The sequence below is a fragment of the Ctenocephalides felis genome, unplaced genomic scaffold (assembly GCF_003426905.1).
Source record: "Ctenocephalides felis isolate EL2017-DRISC unplaced genomic scaffold, ASM342690v1 CF-g0.4_SCAFFOLD_03570, whole genome shotgun sequence".
Classification (NCBI taxonomy): Eukaryota; Metazoa; Arthropoda; class Insecta; order Siphonaptera; family Pulicidae; genus Ctenocephalides; species Ctenocephalides felis.
This window is the reverse complement of record NW_020539724.1, coordinates 22,328,705-22,354,207: the sequence shown is the minus strand read 5'-3', so window position 1 is coordinate 22,354,207 and position 25,503 is coordinate 22,328,705. Positions and strand designations below refer to the sequence as shown.

The following is a 25,503-nucleotide window of genomic DNA, read 5'->3' as shown; positions in this document are numbered from 1 at the left end:
GAAAATTAATGGTTTGAATATTATTTCATTTTCTTTTTTTGTGAACTATCCGATGTTTTATTATACTAACAATTTTTCAAATGAGCGTTATTTTTAAATATACTGCTTTCTAATTGCTTAATTAATAAAAATTGGGATAAAAATTATAGCATTATACAAATATGCATAATTTTACAATCGTTTACAAGACTATTTTCCTTTTCAGAAAACTAAAGCTTTAAGAATGCTGTCTAAATTTAAACAGATCTAACATCTTACAAGTTTTCATAGAAGTTAATGTACATTATTAATATAAATGCAATTTTATTATTATTATTGTTATTTTATTATTTTTAATATTGTTCTTCTGTTATATTTATTATTATTTGTCATTTATTGCTTTTGTTGTATTTTTATTTTTTTAATATTCTTTATGTTATTCATAAATTTTATTCATTAATTTTATTATTATTTGCTTTTTATTTTAGGGGGCGTCCATTAATCACTTGAGGTTTTTAGAGGGAGGGGGGTTTGACAAAAAATCACAAAATATCACGTGGGTGAGGAAGGGGTATAGTAAGATATCACGTGTATTTGTTTTTTAACTAATTTTTTTTTTTAAGTTTAAACATTTAAAAAAAATAAAAAAAATTACAGTTTTTTCACGTAACTAAAAATACACGTGATGTTTGGTAGGGGAAGGGGGGGTTAATTTTGAATATCACCAAATATCACCAAAGGGAGGGGGATGTCACGTGATTAATGGACGCCCCCCTATATTAAATTATCATCATTCTAATGAAAATACTGTCCTATATTTTGTATTATATTTTATTTACAATCGTTATCTAACGTTACTAGATGTTATTTGGCAGTTATAACTAATATTGAAATTTAAAAAAAAGAAAAAAATATATACATGCAAATGTAATAATTATTTTTTGTCGACGTGGTATTAATAATATCCATTTATTATTTATTTGTATTAAATAATAATCAAATTCTGGTTTCTACATTTTTTCTTAATAATAATGAATCGAAAATGTATTAATTAATGATAATTAATTAAGTAGATGTTAAGTAGATACGAATACAGAAACTTTCTAATTGCCCCATACTCTTTTTATCAATTGGTTGCCCACCTCTGTGCTAATTTTGAACGCAAATTTTATTTTTTCTTATGTTGGCTGCTCTGGTCATTCACACGAATTTCACTCATTATCCTCCCTTATGTCAAAATCACACCAAAATACACATTCAACATGTCGGCTTCATCTGTAAATAACATTTTACAAATATCACTTTGTATTTTACTGTTTTTGCGACCAATTTTTGCAAATGAACATTGTATACAAGATCGAAATTGCCGATGCGTTTACGAAAGCGGACGAGGATTAGATTTAAACAAAAAATTTGCCAGTGATGATTATATTTTATCAGCGAGTTTGAATAACCTAACATATTATTTTCACGCTTGCAAAGATGTGCATACTTTACCTATTTCTCCAAATGATTTGAATAAAACTGCAAATGGATGCTACAATGAAAAAGATGGATACTCGGTAATTATATATTTATTTGATCATAAATTTTAACTTGTCAAGATCTATTTGTAATCTAAGTCCAAAAGATGTATTGTCATCATGTTTATTTTAGAATTAATAATGTTTACGTAGTCATTTCTTTGCAATGCGTTTTTATATTCGTTCTCATTCATACAAGTCATTTACAATACTATACTCAAACAAAATATTTATATCTTACTTTGTATAAAAAAATATAAATTTGAGTATATTTTTTATATTTATTATATATACATAATATTATGAATTAATAAACATTATTATTATTCATTAATTATTATCAACCATTATTATTATCTCTTTTGTTCCCTTATGAAAATGTTTGGAACAATACAAATTGTTATCGAAGTATTTCTTATTATAATATGGTTTCCATGTAGGATTTAACATGAGTTAAACCTGAGTATAACCTGATTAAGTAATAAAATAAGTTACCTATGCTATAACATTTTTTGCAATTGCGCTACTTCAAGTTAACCGTTAGGATATTGATTTCTGAGTTTATACACTTAAGACACATTAATAATCATGTTTTTATGCGTTGTTTCTATGATAAATTTATATCAATACAACTCATTTAGTCATTTTTTTATCAAACATTTAGTATATATAATACATGACTTTATACTATCAATGTTTACACAAAATACATTAAAATATCTTTGTATTTTTCATTTTAAAATGTGTATGTTTAACAAAACAAACCAATCTTATGAAAAACTTGACACGTCAAGTGAAGCATAATTTACATAATTTATTGTCATCATGTTTATTTTGGAATTAATAATGTTTACGTGGTCATTTTTGTAATGGGTTTTTATATTCATTTTTATTCATAAAAGTCATTTCCAAGAAATTCTAACGAAATTATTTTAAATTATTATGTATTAATATTTTCTGAAATTTGGGTGCTTTTACATTTTTATTTTATATCTACAGTAATATGATAATAATGATAAATATTATTATAATTATCAAGCTGAGTATAAGATTTTTATTAATCCCTAATGTTTTTCTCTGTTTTTTGTTATGAAATATTTACATTACATATATAAATATTAATCAAATAATAAAAAAAGTTGTGCATGCTAATTGTTTTTTTGCAATTGTGTTTCTTCAATGTCTAGAAACAATTGGGATATTTATATCTTCTTATATGCTTGTACATCAATATTTATGCTTTTATGTTTTTATATTATTCCAACTTTTTTTAAATTTTTTATCCCAGATTTAGTATGTAGAGTACACAATTTTTGAAAATCATATTAAAATATCTCTGCATTTTTAATTTTGCGATGTGTGTGTTTAATATAAATATAAATTTTAATAAAATTATTGATATCAGTATAAATATTGAAATAAATATAAATGTCAACATCAATATAAATATAAATATAAATAACAATATAAATATCAATAACAATATCAATATCAATATGAATATCAACATGAATTTAAAAAACATTTGTTTTTATCCAAGGTTTTGTATATATAATACATTATATGCACAAATCATATTAAACTATCGTTATATTTTTCATTTTAAGATGTGCGTGTTTAATAAAACAAACCAATCTTATGAAAAACTTGGCACATCAAGGGAAGCACAATTTACACCTTCAGATGTTAACGAAATAAATTACATGCGCTACAAACATGGCAACAGGTAAGTTATTTTCTTTTATATATATATAAATATATACTCTTATTATATATTTTGATATTTTCTTTTAAGTAAGACATCCTAAACATAAATGTTTGATAAACATCTTTGTGATATCATTATTGTAATTTATAATTAATTATATTAGTATATTTATACTATTATTGAATATATTTGTTTCAAATTATGTTTAAAAGATATGACTACACAAAAAAAATCCATAATTATCCACCATGATAATTAGTAGTGATTTCAATTTAAATATGATAAACAATCTTAATTTTTTTTCTCAGTGCTGCTGTAGCTATTTTACTGATATGTGTTCCTGATATTGCTGAAACACATTTGTTAGCAATTTCTAATAGTAATAATGTTCATGTAAGTATATAATTTTTAAGTAATATTTAGTGATTTATAAATTCAATAATAAAAACTTATTTTTACAGAATCTTATTTTGTACACTCCAGCAGCCTGCATTCATGAAATTATTGTACCAGGTTTAGGAGGATTTGCTGTTTTTATAATTCTTTTAATATCAGGAATACTTGCATATTTGTTTGTGGGAATTCTGGTGAACAGATTAGCATTGGGTGCTCGAGGCATTGAGATGATACCTAATTTATCATTCTGGAGATCTGTACCCAGCAGATGTGGAGTTAGTATATAGCATTTATTTAGATAATTTATAATTTGAAATATTAATGACTTCAAGACAAAATTCTGCCTAGTTTCAACTTCTAATGTCTAATAATAAAACCATTAGTTTATTTTTATAATACTTATTTGGCTGTGGTGATTTAAAATATGAAGTTGCATTGTATGGTTTTTCTAGAATGTTAAAATATCTATAGAATTTTTTTATTTTAATAATGCACACATTGGATAATGGTATTTCCATGTTGCAAAATCTTTTTTTGATATATTTCTAAGTATAAATAATCAAGATATGTGATAAATAAAGTAGATCAACAATTTAAATAATTTTTACACGGAATTCATTATTACCATCAATTTTTTGCAAAGCACTTTATAAAAGTGCAATTTGAATTGCAAACACAGGTCTAAAAGAAGTTATATTTTATAAGATAAATATTAATAAACTAGATACTGTCACTACAAGGCTATTATTTAATAAAAAAAAATCCGAAAATGATAATTGTATTTAAGATGTTATATTTATCAACAACACCTGAACCATTGTAATGAATTTAGCATCATCAAATTGATAAACGTACTCATAAAACTGATTTTTTTCCAGGCATGCATTGATTTTTGCAGACATGGTTACCAAAGACGATCAGATACTCAAAATCTCAATCCAGATACATATGATGCCATTTAAATAAGTATATGATATGTGATATTGTTGAAGCTAATGATTTTATACAAATTTTTGCATATGTATATTTATATGTGCACACACCTACATACATATGAATATTTGGGTGGGTGTGCCTGTGTATATGTACATATTTTATTTCTGTTTGTATTGTAATGTATATATTTCTAGTTAATCCTGAACGTTACTTACATGAAGAGAGTATTAGAAATAAGTTGAAGATTTTAATTTGGTGTAAATTTAAATGTTCGTAATTTTATGTGGAAAATGATATATTTTCTTTATTTTGTTTAACATGTGACTGCTTAATAATAAAGAACTTTTTCAAGAATCTACTAACGATAATATATAATACTAGTCAAAACTTTATTCTTAATAAGAAAATCAAACTTCATGTCCAAGGAAATTTATTCGATTTATCTCTAAGTGATTTATCTCATGTGTTCTTTTTAGGATATTAAAATTCATATTATATAGTTTTCATAAAGAAATGAATATTAATTTTATTAAATTGAGCTATATTCTTAAAAAGTGCTGTAATGGTTTGTTATTCGAATTCATTATTTTTTGAAATTACTTATTATTGCACAATGATTTTTTATATCCTGGTTATAATAAGGGACATGATTAGTTTGAAAATTTACTGTTATATATTTTTGTAAAATTGATCTAATAAATTGAGAATAAATGACATTACACATTTTTATATTATATTTAAAAGAGAGATGTCAGAATATTATACAGTTTTAACTTTTTTAGTTCTAGTTAATTTCAAATATTTAGAAAAATGGATTATTAGATATATTATCAGATAATGTTTGAACTCCCTGAATGCCTTTGCGTAGTCCTTTTAGAGCAATATTGATTGGATTCAAAGGCCCCCCTGTCAATCCTGAAATGCATATGTTTTTATTGAAAATTATTTTTCAATCTATAATATATATATATATATATATATATATATGTGTGTGTATATATGTATATATATATAAACAATTCATTTAAACTTTTTGCCACTGTAAAATATAAATTTAATTAATATATATTAATTTTTGAATCATTTTCAACTATACCGATTTACTATGGGGCAATATAATGTGAGGAACTATTGCAGATTTAATATGGATAAATTTACTAAGCATGTTAGTTAATTTGGACAAATAATTTAAATATTACACATTATTGAAAACCAAACATGCCCCTAATACATGCATGGAGTATTTTCTGAAAGCGTATTAATAATAATTTTAATACATTTATATAATTGAACCACTTTTTGTAGGTCAATGTTATTGTAATATTAAAACCAGGAAAAAAAATTTTAGGTATGCTAAAATGTTCAGAAACCTTCAAAACGTCGAGAAATGTAAAAATAATTTTCAATTTCGATTTTTGGACGATTACAATAACTTACCCTACGGGAAGTTAATATGTGCAATAATCAGTTTCCTTCCGTATTGAAAGATAAATTATAATCAGAAAATAATAGAACGGTTTGTTACGAAGAAACGGCAAGGCCGATCTTCATGAAAAATCAAACAGAACTATTTCATACTAATATCGTTTGAACAGTTTTTAAATTTTCAAATAGATTCAGAATTTTAGGCTAAAACGTGGACGAAAAATGTTAGACTTTTTGTTAATTATCAAGAAACCGCTTGACCAATAGTCACTCAAAACTAACAAAAAAATGTTAGTGAGGTACATTATATGGCTTTTGAATTGTTGAAATCGATGTATCCATTTTTTAAGATAACGCCGATAAAAAGTCAAGTTCAGGTTAATTTAGGTCGGCTCACATACACTTATGCAGACATCGTTTTTCCCAATTCTAGTGTCTCACATGAGAGGAAAACAAAATTTGCAAGTTGGATTTTCTGGCATAAACATAAACTTCTCCTTTGGAAAGTTAAAAATACATACCAGCCATATTCAGAAAATATTCCAATGTGTCGAGAGATACATCAAGCGGTGGAAAGATATCAAACGAGTCAGTTAATTGTATTATTACAACTGGCCATTTAGTAAGCAAATTCCTCAATTCATCATCGGAAATTATTCGGTTCGGCACACTCTCCATAAAAGTTGTCCATGGTACGATCAGCCAAGTATAGCCTTCATCATCGCGGGACGAATCAACAGATTTCTGATCAGGACTCGGGTCAGGACTCTGATCAGGACTCGGATCAGGACTTATATCTCTGTAAGTTCAAAATAAATTTATTTTAAAGTCATGCATTTTAAAATGTTTTTCTTTTAAGTGTTTGTTGTGTTTTTTACGTATTTTTATGTAAATTATACATTTAACTAGTGGAGCGCATGGCATTGTGCCTTAAGGAAAATTGCTGGTACTTCCCGTACCAAAAATTAGATTTTTGAGAAACTATAAATTTTTGAAATAAATTATTTTTTTCGAAAAAAGACTTTTTGAAAAAAATGTTTTCTTTATTTTGAAATATTTTGGAAGTTCTAAACTTTTTTTATAGCAATCGTACTGCTTAACTGCATAGAGACGAAATATCGAAGCGCGTAACGCAGCGTCGCCGTCTAACGGATAAACATTGGTACGGAACCCATAGCAATGTAAACAAAATGTATACTTATTGTTAAAATCTCTATAAAATATCTGATAATTTGATGTGCATATGTCTAATAATCATTTTTGACCGCCAAATGACATTTTTTTTTACGCTAGACCTGCCTTCATGAAAATTTAATCAGTTGTTCATCTTGTCAATACAAGTAAAATATTTTGAATTATTAAAATCGGACACCCCGTTCTCTTAAAAACTGAGTTACCGTCTGTGGCACTTTTTGCCCCGTATCTTCGAAACGGCTAGACCTGTCTATGCCAAAAACTAATCAGCACGTTTCCTTATAAACAGCAATCGAATGTTTTTTGAATAATTGAAATCGGTTGAACCGTGTTCTCGAAATCGTCGACGAAAATTTGTATCCGCACACACACAAACACACACATCATACACATCGCACACACACACACACATACATCCATTTTTTCTAAGGTATGCCAAAAAGTTCAGAAACCTCAGAAACGTAAATATATATAAAAAATTTGGATTTTTTTGCGATTACTATAATTTGCCCTACGGGAAGTTAATTAACGGTAACATTTTTTAAAAAGTGAAACTTTGATTAAACTTTAATTAAAAAGAGACTTATTTTCCCGCTGATTCCAAAAATGGCTTTTAAATTGGTGATATTCAAATTTTGACTCATCACATCAAGAAAAAGACTGTTGACACAAATTTTATTATGTTCTGTAGAACCATGATGTCAGTCAACATAAAATATTTCATCGGAAAAAAAATTCAACCGATAAATACAAAGAAACGGCTCGGCCGATATTTGTTCAAAACTAACAATATTTTTCAAATAGTTTCTGAATTTTTAAAATCGGGTCAGTATTTTTGGCTAAAACGTGGGCGAAATTTTTTCACTTTTCTCTTAATTACTAAGAAACTGTTTGGATCGAAATACATCAAATGTTTTTTAAATTTTTTAAATCGGTCCAGCCGTTAAACATAAAATTGGCGAATCGAATTTTCTGATTAATAAAGTATTACTGAGTCTGAATGTTTAAAATCGGGTTAGAAGTTTTGGCTAAAGCGTGGACAAAAATTTTTCACTTTTCCCTTAATTACTAAGAAACTATTTGGATCAAAATACATCTAACGTTTTTTAAATTTTTGAAATTGGTCCAGCCGTTAAACATAAAATTAGCGAATCGGATTTTCTGATTAATAAAGTATTACTGGAGCATAGCTCTTTACGGATCAGAGATATGGACTCTAAGATAGGCCAGCAAAAACTATTTGGAGTGTTTTGTAATGGAGAAGATAAAGTGGGCAGATAAAATAATTATTTTATCTGCCCACTCGTAAGTATGTTAATTAACATACTTACACAATAGACAAAATGACATAGTTCTATTTTCCATGAATTACAGGGACAAGAAAAAAATTCAAACCTGTCAAAGATAATTGGCTTTTAACTTCTATTCCAGGTTTGCAAAAAATAATTGCTAATAACAAACCAAAATATCATCTGGTAAAAAAAATGCATTTGTTGCAAGACCCTATTTTTCCGTTCTGAACGAAGATGGTTACCAATTGGTTACTTACAATGTATGTCTTCTACTCTTTGGGGTCATGCTTCATGTGCTAATGTACCAAAGAAGACAAAACTATTTATTTGTGAACTGTTTTTTAATAAAAAACACTATTCTTTACTCTATCTGTCATCTTGCTCATGCTTTATAGACAAAATGGTTTTTGTAATAGGTTTCATTTTTCCTTAAATATGTTCTTATAGTTCGAACTTAATTCAAATACTATATTACGGGTAGACAATGAACCAAAGATGAGTAGAAACGGTTGAAATTGGTCATACTATCATAAAATTAATAAATATCATTAAAAAACAAAACACCATGTTATTTTATCTGTACTTTCCCTACATTTTATCCATATTTTTTTTACTTTATTAAACATATTATATTATCAATGACGTTATTATAATTAAAGTTTATTTCATATATTTTTTAATATCTAAAGATTCAAAAAGCAGAAATTCCGAGATAACTTACGATTCTTCTTCGGCGCTTCTTCGAAAACGCGGTCCAGAGAAGCCCTTCTGCTGCACCAAAATTGGTTGTAAAGCTTTTATTGCGGTTGCTGCTCCTTCCAGGATTGTATCTGCATGAAAAATGATTGAGTAATAAGTGATAAATTTTAAATAGCAATTAACTTCTCTCGATATATTCATAAATATTTTTTACTAGATGTATGTACTTATATATTTAATTTCTTTTGGGCTTTCAATGCAAATGAATGATGATGATGCTGCTGAAAAATAAGGAAAAAAATGAAAATTAAGAGCACCGATAAAGCAGTTACATGCAAAAATGTGAATTCATATGTTAGAGAAAGCAGCATTTGTAATGAAGTGGTAGAACTTTGACCTTGCATCCACAAAAATTCGAGTTCAAATCCCGCGCTATGTACAACTTTAATAATATGATAAAAAGTCGTAATTAAAATCTGTTTTCTTTTGTCCCAGTTAATATAATATATTAAATTGCGATGTGATATATTGCAGCATTGACTGCAATATATTGCATCATACTTCACAAATATTCAAAGTAAAAATTTCATCTCAAAGAGAAAGGTCAGCCAGTGGGTTGCTTTCTAGACAGCAGAAAATAGTTCTGATTATTTAATTATCTGTATTTTTAAAACTTAAAACTAGTAAAACGATAAATTTTTATAATAATTTGTTACTTATTCATAGTACTTACCGTTACGTATTTTTTAGCTTCAATGTTATATTTTTGTAATAAACATTGACATTTATACTGTAAATTTATATTGTAATAAATAACAAATTTGACAATTCAATAAGTTAGAAAATGATTAAACTATATGTATACTTATATACTAAAGCTGTTTAATCATTTTCTAACTTATTGAATTGTCAAATTTGTTATTTATTGCTATAATTGGAATTAGATAACTTACCTGTACTTAACTCGAAAACTGGCTGAATCTCAGGTTCAGCTAAAGCAGCTGCATCAGTATTTATCAAAATACAAGAGATTGTTATTAAATATAATGTACATTGTGGTAGCAACATCTTGTGCAAATTAATGGAAGGACTTAAAACGAGTGATTGGCTAAATGCGATATTCAAAGTGGTTTAATAAATTTATCTGGTGATTTTGTTAGAATAATGTTATCAATCAATTCCGATATTACGCAAAACACTGGTTCTAAAATTATTTTTCAGATTACAGTTTTCCTAATATGTATTTGTATGATTAAAACATTTTAGTAAGTTTTTACTATTATTAAAAAGCTTGATATTGCATTTTTTTGTATGTTCGTGTAGTTTCTTTTACCATGAAATTACGAAAAACTAGTGGGGCGCATGGCATCGTGCCTTAAGGCAAATTGCTGGAACTTCCCGTACCAAAAATTATTTTTTTTTTAAAGATTAACATTTTTGAAAAAAAAATACTCTGAAAAATTAGATTTTTGAGAAACTATAAATTTTTGACAAAAATTTACTTTTTTTGAAGAAAAGTGTATTTTGAAATATTTTGGAAATTCTGAACTTTTGTTCAAAGCAATTGTACTGCATTAACTGCATAGAGACGAAATATCGAAGCGGGTAAGCGCCGCGTCGCCGTCTAACGGTTAAATATTGGTACGGAATCCATAGGAATAGAAACAAAATTTATACTTATTGTTAAAATCTCTATAAAATATCTGATAATTTGATGTGCATATGTCTAATGATCATTTTTGACCGCCAGATGGCATTTTTTGTACTTTTTTTACTAGATCTCCGAAACCGCTAGACCTGTCTTCATGAAAATTTGATCAGTTTTTCAACTTGTTAATACAAGTGAAATGTTTTTTGAATTATTCAAATCGGACACTCCGTTCTCTTAAAAACTGAGTTACCGTTTTTGGCACTTTTTGCCCCATATCTCCGGAACGGCTTAACCTTCGCCAAAAACTAATCAGCACGTCTCCTTATCAATACGAATCGAATGTTTTTGAATTATTCAAATCGCTTCATCCGCGTTCCCGAAATCGTCGACGAAAATTTGTATCCGAACACACATACACACACATATACATCCATTTTTTCTAAGGCATGCCAAAATATTCAGAAACCTCTGAAATGTAAAGATATACAAATATTTTCATTTTCGATTTTTTTGCGATTACTATAACTTACCCTATAAGAAGTTAATAATCGATAGATAAAATTACATCTTCTCTATCATTAAATATCAAAGGGACCTCCTAATTAAATGTTAAGATACTTATTGGATGCTTATTGGTTTCTAGAAAAAAATACTGTTTCTAATTTTTTAAATATATATATGAGCATATTCAAAAGATAAAATTAGGACTGACTTCTTCTTCAAACAAAATAACAATAATAATTTAAACAAGAAAGCTTATGCTTTTGGTGCAATATTAGGAACAAATTATTTTTATTTTTGGTTACTTACGTATTCTTAACGTATGGTTATTTTGGTTACTTACGTATTCTTAACAAAAATGAAGAGTGACGATTAGTATTTTTGTTAAACCTGTTTATTTTTTTCGATTCTTGGAAGAAAAATTTTATAGTTTACGCCAAAAAATCCGATCTGCTAATATTATGTTTTCTTTACGTTCCAAGTAGTTCTGAAAGCTTTGAGACCAAATTTGGTAAATGTATGCATAATGTGTGTATGTAAGCAGACTTTTTGATCTATTGTCGACGTTTTCTCAAAAAACTGCTGCACCGATTTCAAGAGATCAACAATTCCTCAAAATTTCATCCCAAAATTTGCACCAATTTCACAAATAAGTAAAAGTTATTTGATATAACTCTTTAGGGACTCATATTTAACAGTTATTTGTGGTAATCAGCCAAGTCGTTTCTGTGTAATAAGCAGAAACGTGCAAATCTATTCATCCACGTTTTAGCCAAAAACCCTAAATCAATTTTAAAAATGCAATAAAGGCTTCAAAGATATTGGGCATCGTGTTTATTAGTTTTTGGCCAAGATCGACTGACTTTCACTACATTGGTGAAATTTGAAGCCTATATCGGCTGGTCATAAAAATTGAACATTTTTTTATATTGAGCCCATATAGTTAAACCAACATTGGTCTATATTGACCATACCACGTAATTAATTAATCCTGGCCAGATGTATCTGGCGATTTGGAACCAATGTTGCCTACCAAATTGCTAAATATTGGCTTGGTGTAGCCTCATTAACATTGGTCATGTATTATTCTGGCTATTTAAGACCAATGCATTTTGTATATATACTGGCTAGTTTATTTTTATATTAAAAAAATCCATTTTTACTTAAAATACTTTTATTTCTTTTTTTTAATATTAAAAGCCCACAGATTTGTTCCAAGAGGACTTAAAAATACAATTATTTTACAATATGGATAACAATTAACATATGTACGAAGAAAAGTTTTTTCGTATAATAATATATTAAGGAAAAAATGTTAACGTTTTTAATGAATTAATGGGGTTCACTCTATAAGGGCTATAATTAAAAATTCCATTGTAAAAAATACTGGTCCACCATTCCTGAAATAGAATTTGATATCGATATTTATCCTGGTCAAAATTTTGTTTTCGGGACGGGTCTACACATAGTTTTTCTGACCCTTTTATTTTTAAAACCTCAAAATAGGTTTATTAATAATGGATATTCTTAACATTTATATATTTATATCAACAAATGTATACACAAATAAATGTTATAAAATATTTTTTCTTCTTTAAAAAGAACAAGAACCACATGTTTTCTTACAAAATTATCTTTCAATTCTACCTTAACACGGATTGTTAAATTCATATCGCACGCGTGTAGTTTTTGCTTGATTTATTACAAGTTAAATATGACTTTGTTTCTGATAATTTGATTCATAAAACAAATATTATCATAAAAAAAATTAAATTTATTACCAGAATGCACTCACTTTTAATTCAGTTAAAACTTTAATTTTTGTAACAAATATTAGACAGATCAAATTAATTAATATATATATTTTTAGAATACTTGCAATTTTAATGATATTAATTATTTTGGTATTAGAAATTTTGTGATGCAGAAGTTTAGACTATGTAAAAATGCAGTTACAAATATTTTCTGCTTTTACCAAAAATACTGCCAATATTTGAAACTATCAAAATGAGTTGTTCAAAAAAAATTCCAAACACATTTTATCGAAATTTTCAAAGTCCATTTATTAAATATATTAACATGGTAATACATGCATGTATCCAAATTTTGACGAATATACATATGTTTTTAGTACGCATATGCATATATGTTTGGCTTTTTTCGAAAATATTTCATTTTTTCTCATCTTAACTGAATGAAAAAAATTGATAGGGTAAAAAAGGGCTTGAGGTTCCGCTGGTAAAAAGGTCGACCACTGATAACTGAAAAACAAATGAAGTTAAAATTTTTGAACAACAATTTTTGAAAATAGAAGGAAGAAGATGTATAACCAGTCATCATCTTGATTTTTACGACTTATCATTTTTGTTATCTATATAAAAGTGTGGGCATTTTACTGTAAACAATAAAATGAAAAAAATGGTAATAGAAAATAGTAATAAGTAATAAGTAAATAGGAAAATACAACAGATAAATTAAACTAGTGGTGTATGGCATCGTGCCTTGAGGCAAATTGCTGGAACTTACCGCAGCGTAACGAAATGTTCGAAGAATATTAAATGTTATCAAATAGATTATTAAAAATAATGTTGCATTGCACTAATATTTATTTATAAGAGTTATATAAACTGAACTACAAAGTTAAAATTAGTTATTTAAAGTATGTAAATGGTCTTTAGAATTTTAGCCAGAATTAAAATTAAAATTTGAATTATTTTCGATATACAAAAAAAATTGAAACAATTTTTCTTCCAGAAGCAATTATTTTGTCAAAACAAGCAGAAAGTTTTTTGAATCATTCAAATCAGATACTTAGTTCTCTCAAAAACTGCCATTTTTGTACATTTAGCTCCGTATCTTCAAAACGGCTGGACCTGCTTTTGCCAAAAACTAATCACCACTTTTCCCCATCACTACAAAGTGAATGTTTTTTAGATCATTCAAATCGGATGCTCCGTTCTCTCAAAAACTCGATTTCTATTTTCTGCACTCTTTGCACTGTATATCCGTAACGGCTGGACTTGCCTTTGCCAAAAACTAATCAGCATTCTCCCTATCAATAGGAATCGAATGTTTTTTTAACCATTCAAATCGGTTGATCCGTGAGCCCGAAAACGTGGTCAAAAAATTAAGATATGCCAAAATGTTCAGAAACCTTCAAAACGTGAAGATATGCAAAAAAAATTATTTTCGATTTTCGGCTCATTACTATAACTTACCTTACGGAAAGTTAATAAATAACTATTCCAACTCTGATGATGAATATTTATGACGAAATAATGGATCAATTTTATATGCAGTGAAAAATTTACCCAAAAAATTTATATTTTGCATTGGTTGAATAATATAGCTATTATATCGTGAAATCTTTTCAAAATTGAAAATGTGACATTGAATCTAATTGCCTTTTGGTCTTTCCATTTCACCTCGCCCATGAAGTAAAAACTAACTTAATTTCAATATTTGTAATTTATTGATATATATTGCAAAAATATTTTATGAAAAAAAATGGTAGTTATATTTTTTGTAATTTCATTTTGAAATGATCATTTCAAAAAATGTTTCAAAATATTTAATTATTTGGAATAAATTCAAAGAGTTATTATAAAAATTCTTTCTCACTTCTATATATTAATATTATATTGTTAAAAATTATTAATTTCAAAATACACCAAAGATTGATTAACAAATTTAATGTTTGCGGTTGATCACGTTGTCCATTTCAAAGTAACATTTGAAACAAACGGAACTCTTAAATTTTTACATATTTGGCAACGCGGATGTCAATGCAACCAACCTATAAAAAACTCTCGTAAATGTCAAACTGACATGTAACAGGACACCGCCGACATTGGTCTTTCTTCATTCATTCCCGAGAAACAATTTGGTGACTTCTACTTAAAATTGTTTAATAAAACTACTGCCAAAATGTCGAATTTAAAATCGTATACTATGGATGAAGTCAAGAAACATAACACAGCAGAAAGTTTGTGGATAGCTATACACAATAAAGTATACGATGTCACTGCCTACAAAGAGGAGGTTAAACACATGTTTTTATAAAATTTTATTAATTTTTATGGAATATTATTAAATCAAGCATTTTTGCAGCATCCTGGTGGACCAGAGATACTTCTTGACAATGGTGGTACGGATGGAACGAAAGAATTCGATGATATTGGACACAGCCCTGATGCTAAGTGAGTTATAATATTTAAATAATATTTATTTAATAGTAATAATATAATTTTTTATTTTTCAATTTTTCATGAGTATAATATCTTCAAAAAATCTACTTTATACATTCATAAAATTATACATTTTTTTGACTATTATGGTCTTGTTCAGAACATGTAAGTCTGTCTGGGTCAGCAGTCGGGTAAATTACACCAAATGGGGTAAAAATAGAATTTTTTTTGTAAATAGTATATATTTTTAATTGGTTCTTACTGCATTTGTTACATCTGTGCACCAATAATAAGTCAGATTCAGTAAAATTCAAATTAAAAATTATTTTTTTTTTTTTATTTATTGATATAATATTTAATAATATGAGAGATTATGAAGCAATTTTCATATTTTATATATACATATCATTTGTCTATTTCAATATATAATAATAAAATAATTATTATAATTAAACTATCTTTAAATATCTATTCAATGTTTTTCATTCAATCAATTTCTTTATAAAATTTATTTTCTTTTTGAAGTAATTGTTGTTACTGGTATTTTACTTGCGCTTGATATCACATTTTCTCTTAATTTCTTCTTTCTATTATGTGCAATGTGAAAATGTTCGTGTTGTCTAGTGTAGTGTTCATGTATATCTTGATTTATGTCTATTGTTGTACTTGTTTTAATTCTGTTATATTTCATTTTGTGTATTAATTTGCATTTCTCTATTTTAATTATGTTGTTTAGTGAATGAATATTGGTTTCTGTCTGTAAGTATTCGGTGGAATACTTCATGGAATTTTTATAGCTTTATTTACTATTTAATTTAATTTAATATTTACTACAAAATTATCATGATGCTATAAAGAAGCATTTTTTTTATTTTTTGCCATAATATCAATTTATACAAAAATATTTTGGGTAAAATGATTAAAAAAGTTTGCGACCACTGGTCTACATGAATAAAAAATAACAATTTCAATATCTTCTTTAAAATATGACAAAAGAGAGCTAATTAATTAATTAGTACTAATATTTAATGAAAAGAAATTATATTGAATAATTCAAGAATTTTATTATGTTTGCAGAAAAATAATGCAGAAGTATTTAATCGGGACCCTTGAAGAAAAACCATCTAAATCCTCCACATATGATGCCCTAAAAGCTGACTTACAACAAAAGTAAGTAACTTAAAATTGTAATATATTTGTAATAATAGAAATATCAGATGCCTGTTAGTCAGTGTTCTAAAATTATGGTTTAAAAAACAGTTTATAATAATGTTTTTTTATAGTTTTTACAGGTATGCAGCAATTACTCTCGGTGTAGCTATATGTATTGGGGCCAACTTTTTAGTATATAAACATGTGTCCAAGTAAATTACAAAGATTGATAAAGTATTATTTCTTTGATGAAATAACGGAACACAAATTTGTCTTGCATGTTTAGTTTAATATGGGGGTTTTAGAAATTAATGTTTGTCACAATAGATGGTTTAGGTTTGCTAGATGCAATAATAAGACTTTTAATACCAAATATTTTATTATCTTTTTGTAAATATTATTATGAAACTATTTTAAAAATGGTCATCCATTATTGATTTACATGCTTAAAATTAGTAATATTTTATAATACTCATTGTTTATTAAATGATTTTCCTTTTCGTAATGTATTTATTGTGTTATATATAGGTGGTATATTTTAATAAATACGTGTATTACAATATTGCACTTGTTAACAAAAACTATATCAAACGGAACAATTACCAGTGAAATATATATATTTAGTTATAAATATTTGTGTGTATCTAACATAATCAAAATGCTTGGAGACAAAATGTCAAGTACAAAATATAGTAATTTGAATAAATATAGGGTGCGTTCGACTTGGACGCTTACGCGCTGTGAGCGCTCACGCTTATAAGCACGAATTTTTAGCGTTCGACTTGGCCGATAAGCGCTCAGAATCGATAACTAAATTCCGTTCGTTTTGGAAACTGTGAGCGTCAATAAGCATCAAAATGGCGGCAACTGGCGGTAACGGTAATTGTGTAAATTTTATTACTTTCTGGATCATTCAGCGGGATTATACACAATTTAACAATTAATAAATAAATAAAATTTGGTTTGCTTATGCTTAATTAATATTAATATTAAAATTAAAATTTAAAATTATTTAAAATTAATTAAATTTAAAATTAATTAATATTAATATTAATATTAAAAAATAATTGTGATATACAACTTGGCATTTTTGCGGGATTATAAAGAATTTAACAATTAATAAATAAATGAAATTTGGATAGCGTATGCTTAATTAATAGTTATATTAAAATTAAATTTAAAATTATTTAAAATTAATTGAATTTAAAATAAATAAATAATATGAATAAAATAAAATAAATAATATGAATAAAAAATAAATGTGATATACAACTTGGCATTTTTGCGGGATTATAAAGAATTTAACAATTAATAAATAAATGAAATTTGGTTAGCTTATGCTTAATTAATAGTAATATTAAAATTGAAATTTAAAATTAATTAAATTTAAAATTAATTAATATCAATATTAATATTAAGAAATAATTGTGATCTACAGCTTGCTATTTTGCGGAATTATAATGAATTTGACAATTAATAAACAAATGAAATGACAGATAGTAAAAACAACTGACGCTCACGCTCACGCTGCCCTACCTCTGTGGCGTGAGCGTATGTGAGCGCAAAATATGTGCTACGAGCATCCTACGATGGTGCTACGAGCGTACTTATGCCACACTCACAGCGCCAAGTCGAACGATGAAAGCGCGCTCACGGCGCGCTCACAGCGCGTAAGCGTCCAAGTCGAATGCACCCATAGTCTAGTATCTTTTAAATTTGTAATTGAAAAAATGATTATGATTTCAGTAACAATTTATTAAAATGTTACATTGAAAGAATCAATTTGTAAATTAATTTGGGGGCAATATGATAGTGCATATGTACATATTCATAAACATGGCTAGTAAATATTTTTTCTTTTATATTTCAAGATGTGGACATCAAAGATGCAGCATTAACTTTGTCATAAATATTGAATATTTGAGCACACAGCATAATAATTCGAGGTTGCATAATTTATTATATTTATTATAAAATAGAAATGGCTTTTTCTCCTCTAAACCCTTTATTATTGATTGCTTTATATTATATTTTTTTAAATAAGATATTTGATATTTTATTAAATGCATTTATTAATTAATAATTGAAAATTATGGTATATAACTATTTTTACGTTCTAGTTTGGATTATTATTGTAAGTGTACATACATTTTGAGGAAAAGTTTCATATTGTGAATCATTTTCAAAACACCCGCCAAAAACTAAGAACGTGTTATTTTTGAGGTTAAAAATTGGTTAAGAATATGTCAAAATCAAACACAATAAAAATGTATTCACATGTATATATTTTCTAAAAAATGAATTGTCTCTAGTGTTTAAATACATTGTTTTTATTGTCTTATTTATTTTAATATGTATTCCAGAATTGTGCAAGGATTTTCAAGATGTATATTGTTTGAAATTAAACAAAATAACATTAAACCACATGCACAAAGATTTGTGGGCACCGGTACTTATATTTATAGAATAAATAAGCTATAAATCCAAATTTTACTTTTGCAAAGTTTACTGGATCTAATATAATATTAATCGATTAGTTTTGAGTTCAGAAATTTAATTCATAAACCCTGGTCTGATTCACAAAGAATGTTAAATACCTTTATGATTCTTCAAATAATTCTACTAATTTAATTCTTTTTGATTGAAATATTCTCACTGATAATTCTAAGAAAAACTGTGCCAAAATACCTTGTATGATTTAAATTATATTTGTAATTCATCAAACATTTTCCTAAATGTGTTGTTCATATTCTCGATACAAAGTTTTTTAAACAGTACTAAATGAGTTTTGAATTGAGTCAGTTTAGTAATCGTTCAGAGTTATCAAAAAAAATACATATGAATTTGTGGCTTAATTTTAAATGTTCAGTAACTATTCAAATATTCAGTAACATATTTAAAAGCTGAAAAGTATATTTTTGTCTCAAAACATCAACATTTACTTTTGTTCTTGAAAGTTCATGATGATGAAATAGATCAATGATCTGAGACTATAATAAAATTGTGATTGATTTGCACAGAATATGTAAATTTAAGTTTACAATAATCAAACTCGTCAGATAATTATTTAATTATATATTACTATATAAAATACATTTACTTTTCATAAGTCATTCAATATTGCATTACTTTTTCATTATTTTTTCTAGGTAGTATCTATAAAAGTAACAAATATACTAATAAAGTCAGTTCAAATGATAATGGACACCATGAACAAGTTGGTGTTTTAGTCGAAAAATTTGAGTCAATTCCAGATAATAAGCAATGGGATGAATTGCGCAATGTAGTCTTAGGACAAAAAACAATGATTGATAAAAATAATATCGATGCAATAGTCCTTGGCTTTTGCAGTAAAAACTTAAATTTAACAAAGTCTTATGTTAATTATTTGAAAGCACATAATATCAATCCCAATTTTGCCACTATCGGTAAGATATTGAAATCTTATCATAACCATTATGAGAATAAAGATGTTCCTCCAGAAGAAATTGCATCAATTTTGGGATGGTAAGAGTTTGATTTTGTTTTATTAAATTTATATATATATATATATATATATATATATATATATATACAGGGCCGGTCCTGGGGTCCTCAGCGCCCGCATGCAAGATTTGTTCTAGCGCCCCCCCCCCCCAACCAATAATTTTAACTGCTTTAACAATTTTTCATTGAAATTATATAAACATTTACTTTATTTTTTTAAATTAATTTTTAATCATTCTAGATTTTTGTACACACACTTTAGTACACAAAAAATTAGATATAGTCTAAAAGCGTATAAAATACATTGATTTTAAATTTATTTAAAAACTCGGGGCTATTCGCGGGTTGATCATAATCAAATATTTTTAAATCTAACATAATTATATTAATATTTGTGATTTTGAAACATTTAACTTATTTATTATGCGATTTGTTCTAAAGAGCCTATCACGACAAAAGAGCAAAAGAAGACATAACACTCATATTCCATGTTTTAAATTAAATTTTATTTTAGTTTATTTTATCATTATTTATAATATCTAAAATTGAATTAAACTTCTCCTTATTGGTATCGTAAGGGCCAAATTGTATTCAGCTTTACTTTCCCATCATATTCAGAGTATCAGATTGTTATTTTAAAGTTAAACTTTTTAAAGTGTTAGTAAAGATTAGTAAAAGATACAAAGAAATTACATATTCCCTTAACTATACTGAAACAAACAAATTATATTTGTATCTTTATTATTTCTGCATAGTTAATAATTAAATTATGTGTAAAAAAATCTTAAAGATTTTGTTCCTAAGTACATTTTGCTTTCATTTTTCATATTTGCTCCATAAACCAAACCACGCATGACTTCAACGTTCAAAGTTCATCAGATGTGATATGTTTGCAACAAAAACAAAAGTTAAAATACAATTTTTCGGAATAAACAAGCCAGTTTTTGAGGACTGACTCCCCATTTTTCATTTTTTAACAAGTTCCATTTTAACTAAATCAGCTTGCTATTTTTCATCATTAACGCTCAATAATTAATTTAAACTTTTGTAGGTTTGCTCTTACGGGATTGAACACTAAATATTTTCTTTTTCGATTCCACGTTAACTTTAAACGAAGAAAAAAATTTAAGAGTACATTAAACAATAAGCAGAACAATAATTTACAAATTTGCAGAGTTATTATTTGGTTAATTGTTTCTATTGATATCACATTGCAAACTGAATATGCCTTTTATGACTCATAGTTAAGTTGGATTGTTTATTATAATCTATTAAGTATTCTAGATTTTATATTAAAAAAAATAAAAAATAATATATTATAAATCTCATTTCCGAACCTCGTTTTGGCGCCCCCTAAGGCGTGCGCCCGCATTTTTGCATGCATCGCATGCAAGGCAGGACCGGCTCTGTATATATATATATACATAGTGATAGTTTTCTAATTATTTCAGGTGTGAAAAGCTATTAAAGCTTGGAACTTTAGATTTTGTTAATGGAAGCAATGTTATTCATGGTTTGGTGCTAACTGAAAGATGGAAAGAAAGCCTCAAAATTCTTGATATGATAAAAATCACCTCAAAACCAAAATGCCAAATATATAGTATTATCGTTAGTACAGCATTTAATAACAGTGAAATTGAGTAAGATTTATCAAAATGCTAATACTCATTCTTTTGAAATGCATATTATTTTATTCATTCTATTTAAATTATTAAACTAGATTTTTTTTTATTATTTTTTGCATTTTATGACTTCAATGACAAAGCTTTGTATTTCTTAAAGCTTGTAGTTCATTTTTGTTTTATTTAAGATATTTTTGATGACAAAAATCATAAATTTTTTAATTAGCTTTTATTTCATTTCTAGTAAAATTTATAAAAGTAAAAAAATCATTAAACTAATATTATCTTAAGAGGAAAGTTTTTTAGCATCAAAACTTTTAATTTTTTTACTTGTTATTTTCCAAATGAATTTAAATTTGATAATTTTGAAAGATTAATCAATTTATTTAATAAAATAATTTATATAATAGATTGAAATTATTTATCTGAAGAAACATTATCATAACAATTTTATTGACTTTTTTTAGATGAAAAATAAATAGTTTATTACATGTTTCGATAAACGGTATTATATTTAATAACGTATCTTTCCATTATTTGTATTCGTCGTTTTGTTTTAAAATATTTTCTTGAGAATGAGCTTTCAAATTAAAATTGTTGTGCAAGTACTAATTTAATTTTATTTAACAATTGAAATTTATTCAAAATCTTTCAGAATAGGTTGGAATCTTTTTGATGAAATGTTACAAATGGATAGACAACCTACATGTTCTGTATATGAATCGTGGATAAACTATTGCTTGAGAAATTTTGAACAACATAATAAAAGTGAAATCTTACTCCAAGATTTAGAAAAAATGCTTAAAATTATAGCAGATAATGATATTAGAGTTTCTAAAGATGTAGGTATGAAATTTGTAAATGCCTTCGAAAAAATTGGATGGACAGGAAATATTTCAAAAGTTGTTCAAGGGTAAATAACTATTTATTTTGAATATAAACTATTTTTTTATCGTTTCAAGTAAGGATTTTTTTTTAGAAATCTATGAGTGAATAACAAAATTGTGTGCTCATAATTATGAAATCAGTTTTAACTATAGGAATCTTATATTGTAAGATTTAATACTTTGATTGTTAATTATTAAAATTACTACTCTGTTATAACAGTTACTAAATATTATTTTTAAATCACATTCATAATTGAAATCTGTTAATTTGATTTGTCAAGAAATATTTGATATGAACAAGTTGATTTGATTATCGATTGGGTATTTTTATAAATATAGTTTAAAGGTTTTTATTTAATGCTAGAAAGTGGAGCAAATAAGATAGTGATATTTCATAGAGTACATAACAAATAATTTTCTTTTATATTAATGTTTTTTTTTATGAAATATTTATCTATCATTTATCAATAACATTTTGTTTATTTTATTTATTAGTTATTTATTTTATGGTTCTACTAATTACAGTTCAAATTGCAAAGCATGCAAAGAAAAATTGGCACCTATAAAAGTATTGGCCAAGGATTTCAAAAAGTTACAAAAGGAATTTTTGAATCGTGTATTGATAAGAAAAGATGTATTCGTGAGGTCAAACCCAACAGAATTAGAGAATTTTCGGACCATGATCAAACAGACTGCTCCATATGATGTAGTTATAGATGGTCTAAATGTTGCTTTTTGTTCTGGAAAGAAGAAGTACAATGAGTTGGCCAACATTGTGAGTATATAAATATTTTTGTTAGTAAGTTTAAAATTCTTGAACCTCAGTTTTTTTGTGAATATGTAGGGTAATGGGAGTAACTACATATTTTAACTAATTATCACTGGCATGTGAGTTCTATAAGCCATCATAAAGTTTATCATTAAATATTAACTAAAAACTAAATCAGTTATCAATCATTTTTATCAATGTGAATCAAAAATCATAAATATTTATTTGTAAAGTATAGTATTTAATTGTGTAAGTATTATAATAACCATGTAATTAGCTTTATCAAGGTTTTTAATCATAATTAATTTTTCATAATTAAAACTATATGTATATATAATTTATAATAATTATAAATTTCTATTATAGCTGACAAATGTTGTTCAACATTTCACCGATCTTGGGAAGAACGTTTTGGTTCTTGGAAGAAAACACATGATAAAATGGTCTCCTGGTAAATTAAAATATTTACAACAGAAGGCACATGTATTTCTAACAGAAGACTTGTAAGTTCCTAATATCATGTTTTTTAAATAGTAATAAATTAGCATTCAATTACCCAAACCTAGTAAATAGTAACCAATTAGCATGTGTTTTAATGCTAGTTGATAAGTTATGTTATATTTACTACATAAAGTGTCTAGTATAATATATTTATTTATAAGATATAAACTATTTTTGTCCTGCTTATGATTCCAGATCCTTTGATGATTTATTTTTGTTACAAGCTGCAATTTCTAGTGGCCCTAAGACTATTATTGTATCACGTGATTTGATGCGTGGTCACAGATTTCTTTTGGAAGACTCAGAATTAAGAGAGACATTTAAAAAGTGGCAGCTAAGTTGTCAATATCAAATTGAGAGATATAATAATAATGGAACAATTATTTTAACGGTAAATCTTGCTTTTTATGATTTGTTATTATTAATTCAAAGAATTGTTTGTGTTGTTTTTATGAATTACTATTAAAACTATTATTTTTCTCTTACTATTGTAAATACTGAAGCTTCTTCTGACATTATTTTTAACTAAAAGAAATTGTTCTCTTCTCTTGAAGATTTTTATTTTTCATCTATTTCATTTTTTAATACTGCCATGTAAAATTATAATTTTACACAAATTAAACATTTGCACAAACTAAAAATTTGTATGTTTTATAGTATTTCAGTTAATAACAACTAGGTAACACTTATTTAAATTTTTAATTCATATTTTACCTGTTTGAGAAAACGTCAACAAAATGTCCAACTTTGGCTCACATTCATATGCACACTGTTTCCAATTTTGGTAGCAAACCATTCAGAATGATTTAAAGCACCGACACAATGTAAAATTTGTAAATTGTTTTTTCTGGCAAAAACATAAACTTCTAGAAGCTAATATTAATTTTCTCACAATTATTATTAATTCTCTCACAATCAATATTAAAATTTTAGCAATTAATTTATTTCTTGGATTAATTATGAAATATATATAATTATCAGTTATAGTTCTTTTAAAGAAGCTGGTTTTTGGTTTGCAATATATTAATAAATTGTAAATTTAAGCTGCTGCATCATTTGTACTTATTGTCATTCTATTTTACCTATTTTATACATTTGTTTAATTAACATGTATTTAGTTAATCTATTTTTTTTTATTTTAAGGACAATGAAATAAATTATTCAATTATTACATTTTTTTCATGTTTATTTCAGCCTCCATTGAAGTATCTTCCCAGTGCACAAAAAAATGATAATGGATGGCACATTCCTATTGTTGAGGAATACAAACCAAACACTAACTATTTCTTAGACCTGCCGCAGGAATGGATATGCTTAAGACCAAAAACTTAGAGAATGTCACGACTGATCAGGTTAACTAGAGATTTTATTATTAACTATATAAATGAATATTATTTAAGATGATGTTTGAATATTATTTATATGAATAAAATTTGTCAATAGAATCATAAAATTTATATATATTGCGTATATGTTAAAAATTAAGAAAATAAGGACATATAATAAGAAAAATATTAGATCATATATCTTCAGCAAATTTATAGTTTATAAATTGTAAAGTCACAATGGTTCTATAAAATAAATGAATCGGTACA

The 25,503-nt window shown here is 26.2% G+C and overlaps 4 protein-coding genes across 4 annotated transcripts; 3 read left to right on the top strand and 1 right to left on the bottom strand.

Annotated features, from left to right (window-relative positions):
- The first annotated feature begins 1,241 nt into the window (after positions 1-1,241).
- On the top strand, positions 1,242-4,956 carry LOC113383609. The gene is made up of 5 exons (XM_026621861.1): positions 1,242-1,541; positions 3,110-3,228; positions 3,519-3,603; positions 3,672-3,881; positions 4,485-4,956. Exons 1-5 carry the CDS (start codon positions 1,242-1,244, stop codon positions 4,566-4,568), a joined length of 798 nt encoding a protein of 265 aa, XP_026477646.1. The 3' UTR covers positions 4,569-4,956.
- A 388-nt stretch (positions 4,957-5,344) lies between these two features.
- Positions 5,345-10,220, bottom strand: LOC113383608. Its single transcript, XM_026621860.1, has 4 exons — positions 10,106-10,220; positions 9,175-9,283; positions 6,489-6,766; positions 5,345-5,457 (listed from the first exon to the last, which is right to left on the bottom strand). Exons 1-4 carry the CDS (start codon positions 10,218-10,220, stop codon positions 5,345-5,347), a joined length of 615 nt encoding a protein of 204 aa, XP_026477645.1.
- Positions 10,221-15,146: 4,926 nt separating this feature from the next.
- Positions 15,147-16,936, top strand: LOC113382878 (cytochrome b5-like). The gene is made up of 4 exons (XM_026621126.1): positions 15,147-15,345; positions 15,415-15,503; positions 16,569-16,661; positions 16,775-16,936. Exons 1-4 carry the CDS (start codon positions 15,232-15,234, stop codon positions 16,857-16,859), a joined length of 381 nt encoding a protein of 126 aa, XP_026476911.1. The 5' UTR covers positions 15,147-15,231; the 3' UTR covers positions 16,860-16,936.
- Positions 16,937-18,945: 2,009 nt separating this feature from the next.
- Positions 18,946-25,247, top strand: LOC113382877 (mitochondrial ribonuclease P catalytic subunit-like). Its single transcript, XM_026621125.1, has 8 exons — positions 18,946-19,092; positions 19,793-20,150; positions 21,581-21,769; positions 22,407-22,664; positions 23,164-23,413; positions 23,774-23,910; positions 24,104-24,299; positions 25,103-25,247. Exons 1-8 carry the CDS (start codon positions 18,996-18,998, stop codon positions 25,238-25,240), a joined length of 1,623 nt encoding a protein of 540 aa, XP_026476910.1. The 5' UTR covers positions 18,946-18,995; the 3' UTR covers positions 25,241-25,247.
- The last annotated feature ends 256 nt before the right edge of the window (positions 25,248-25,503 follow it).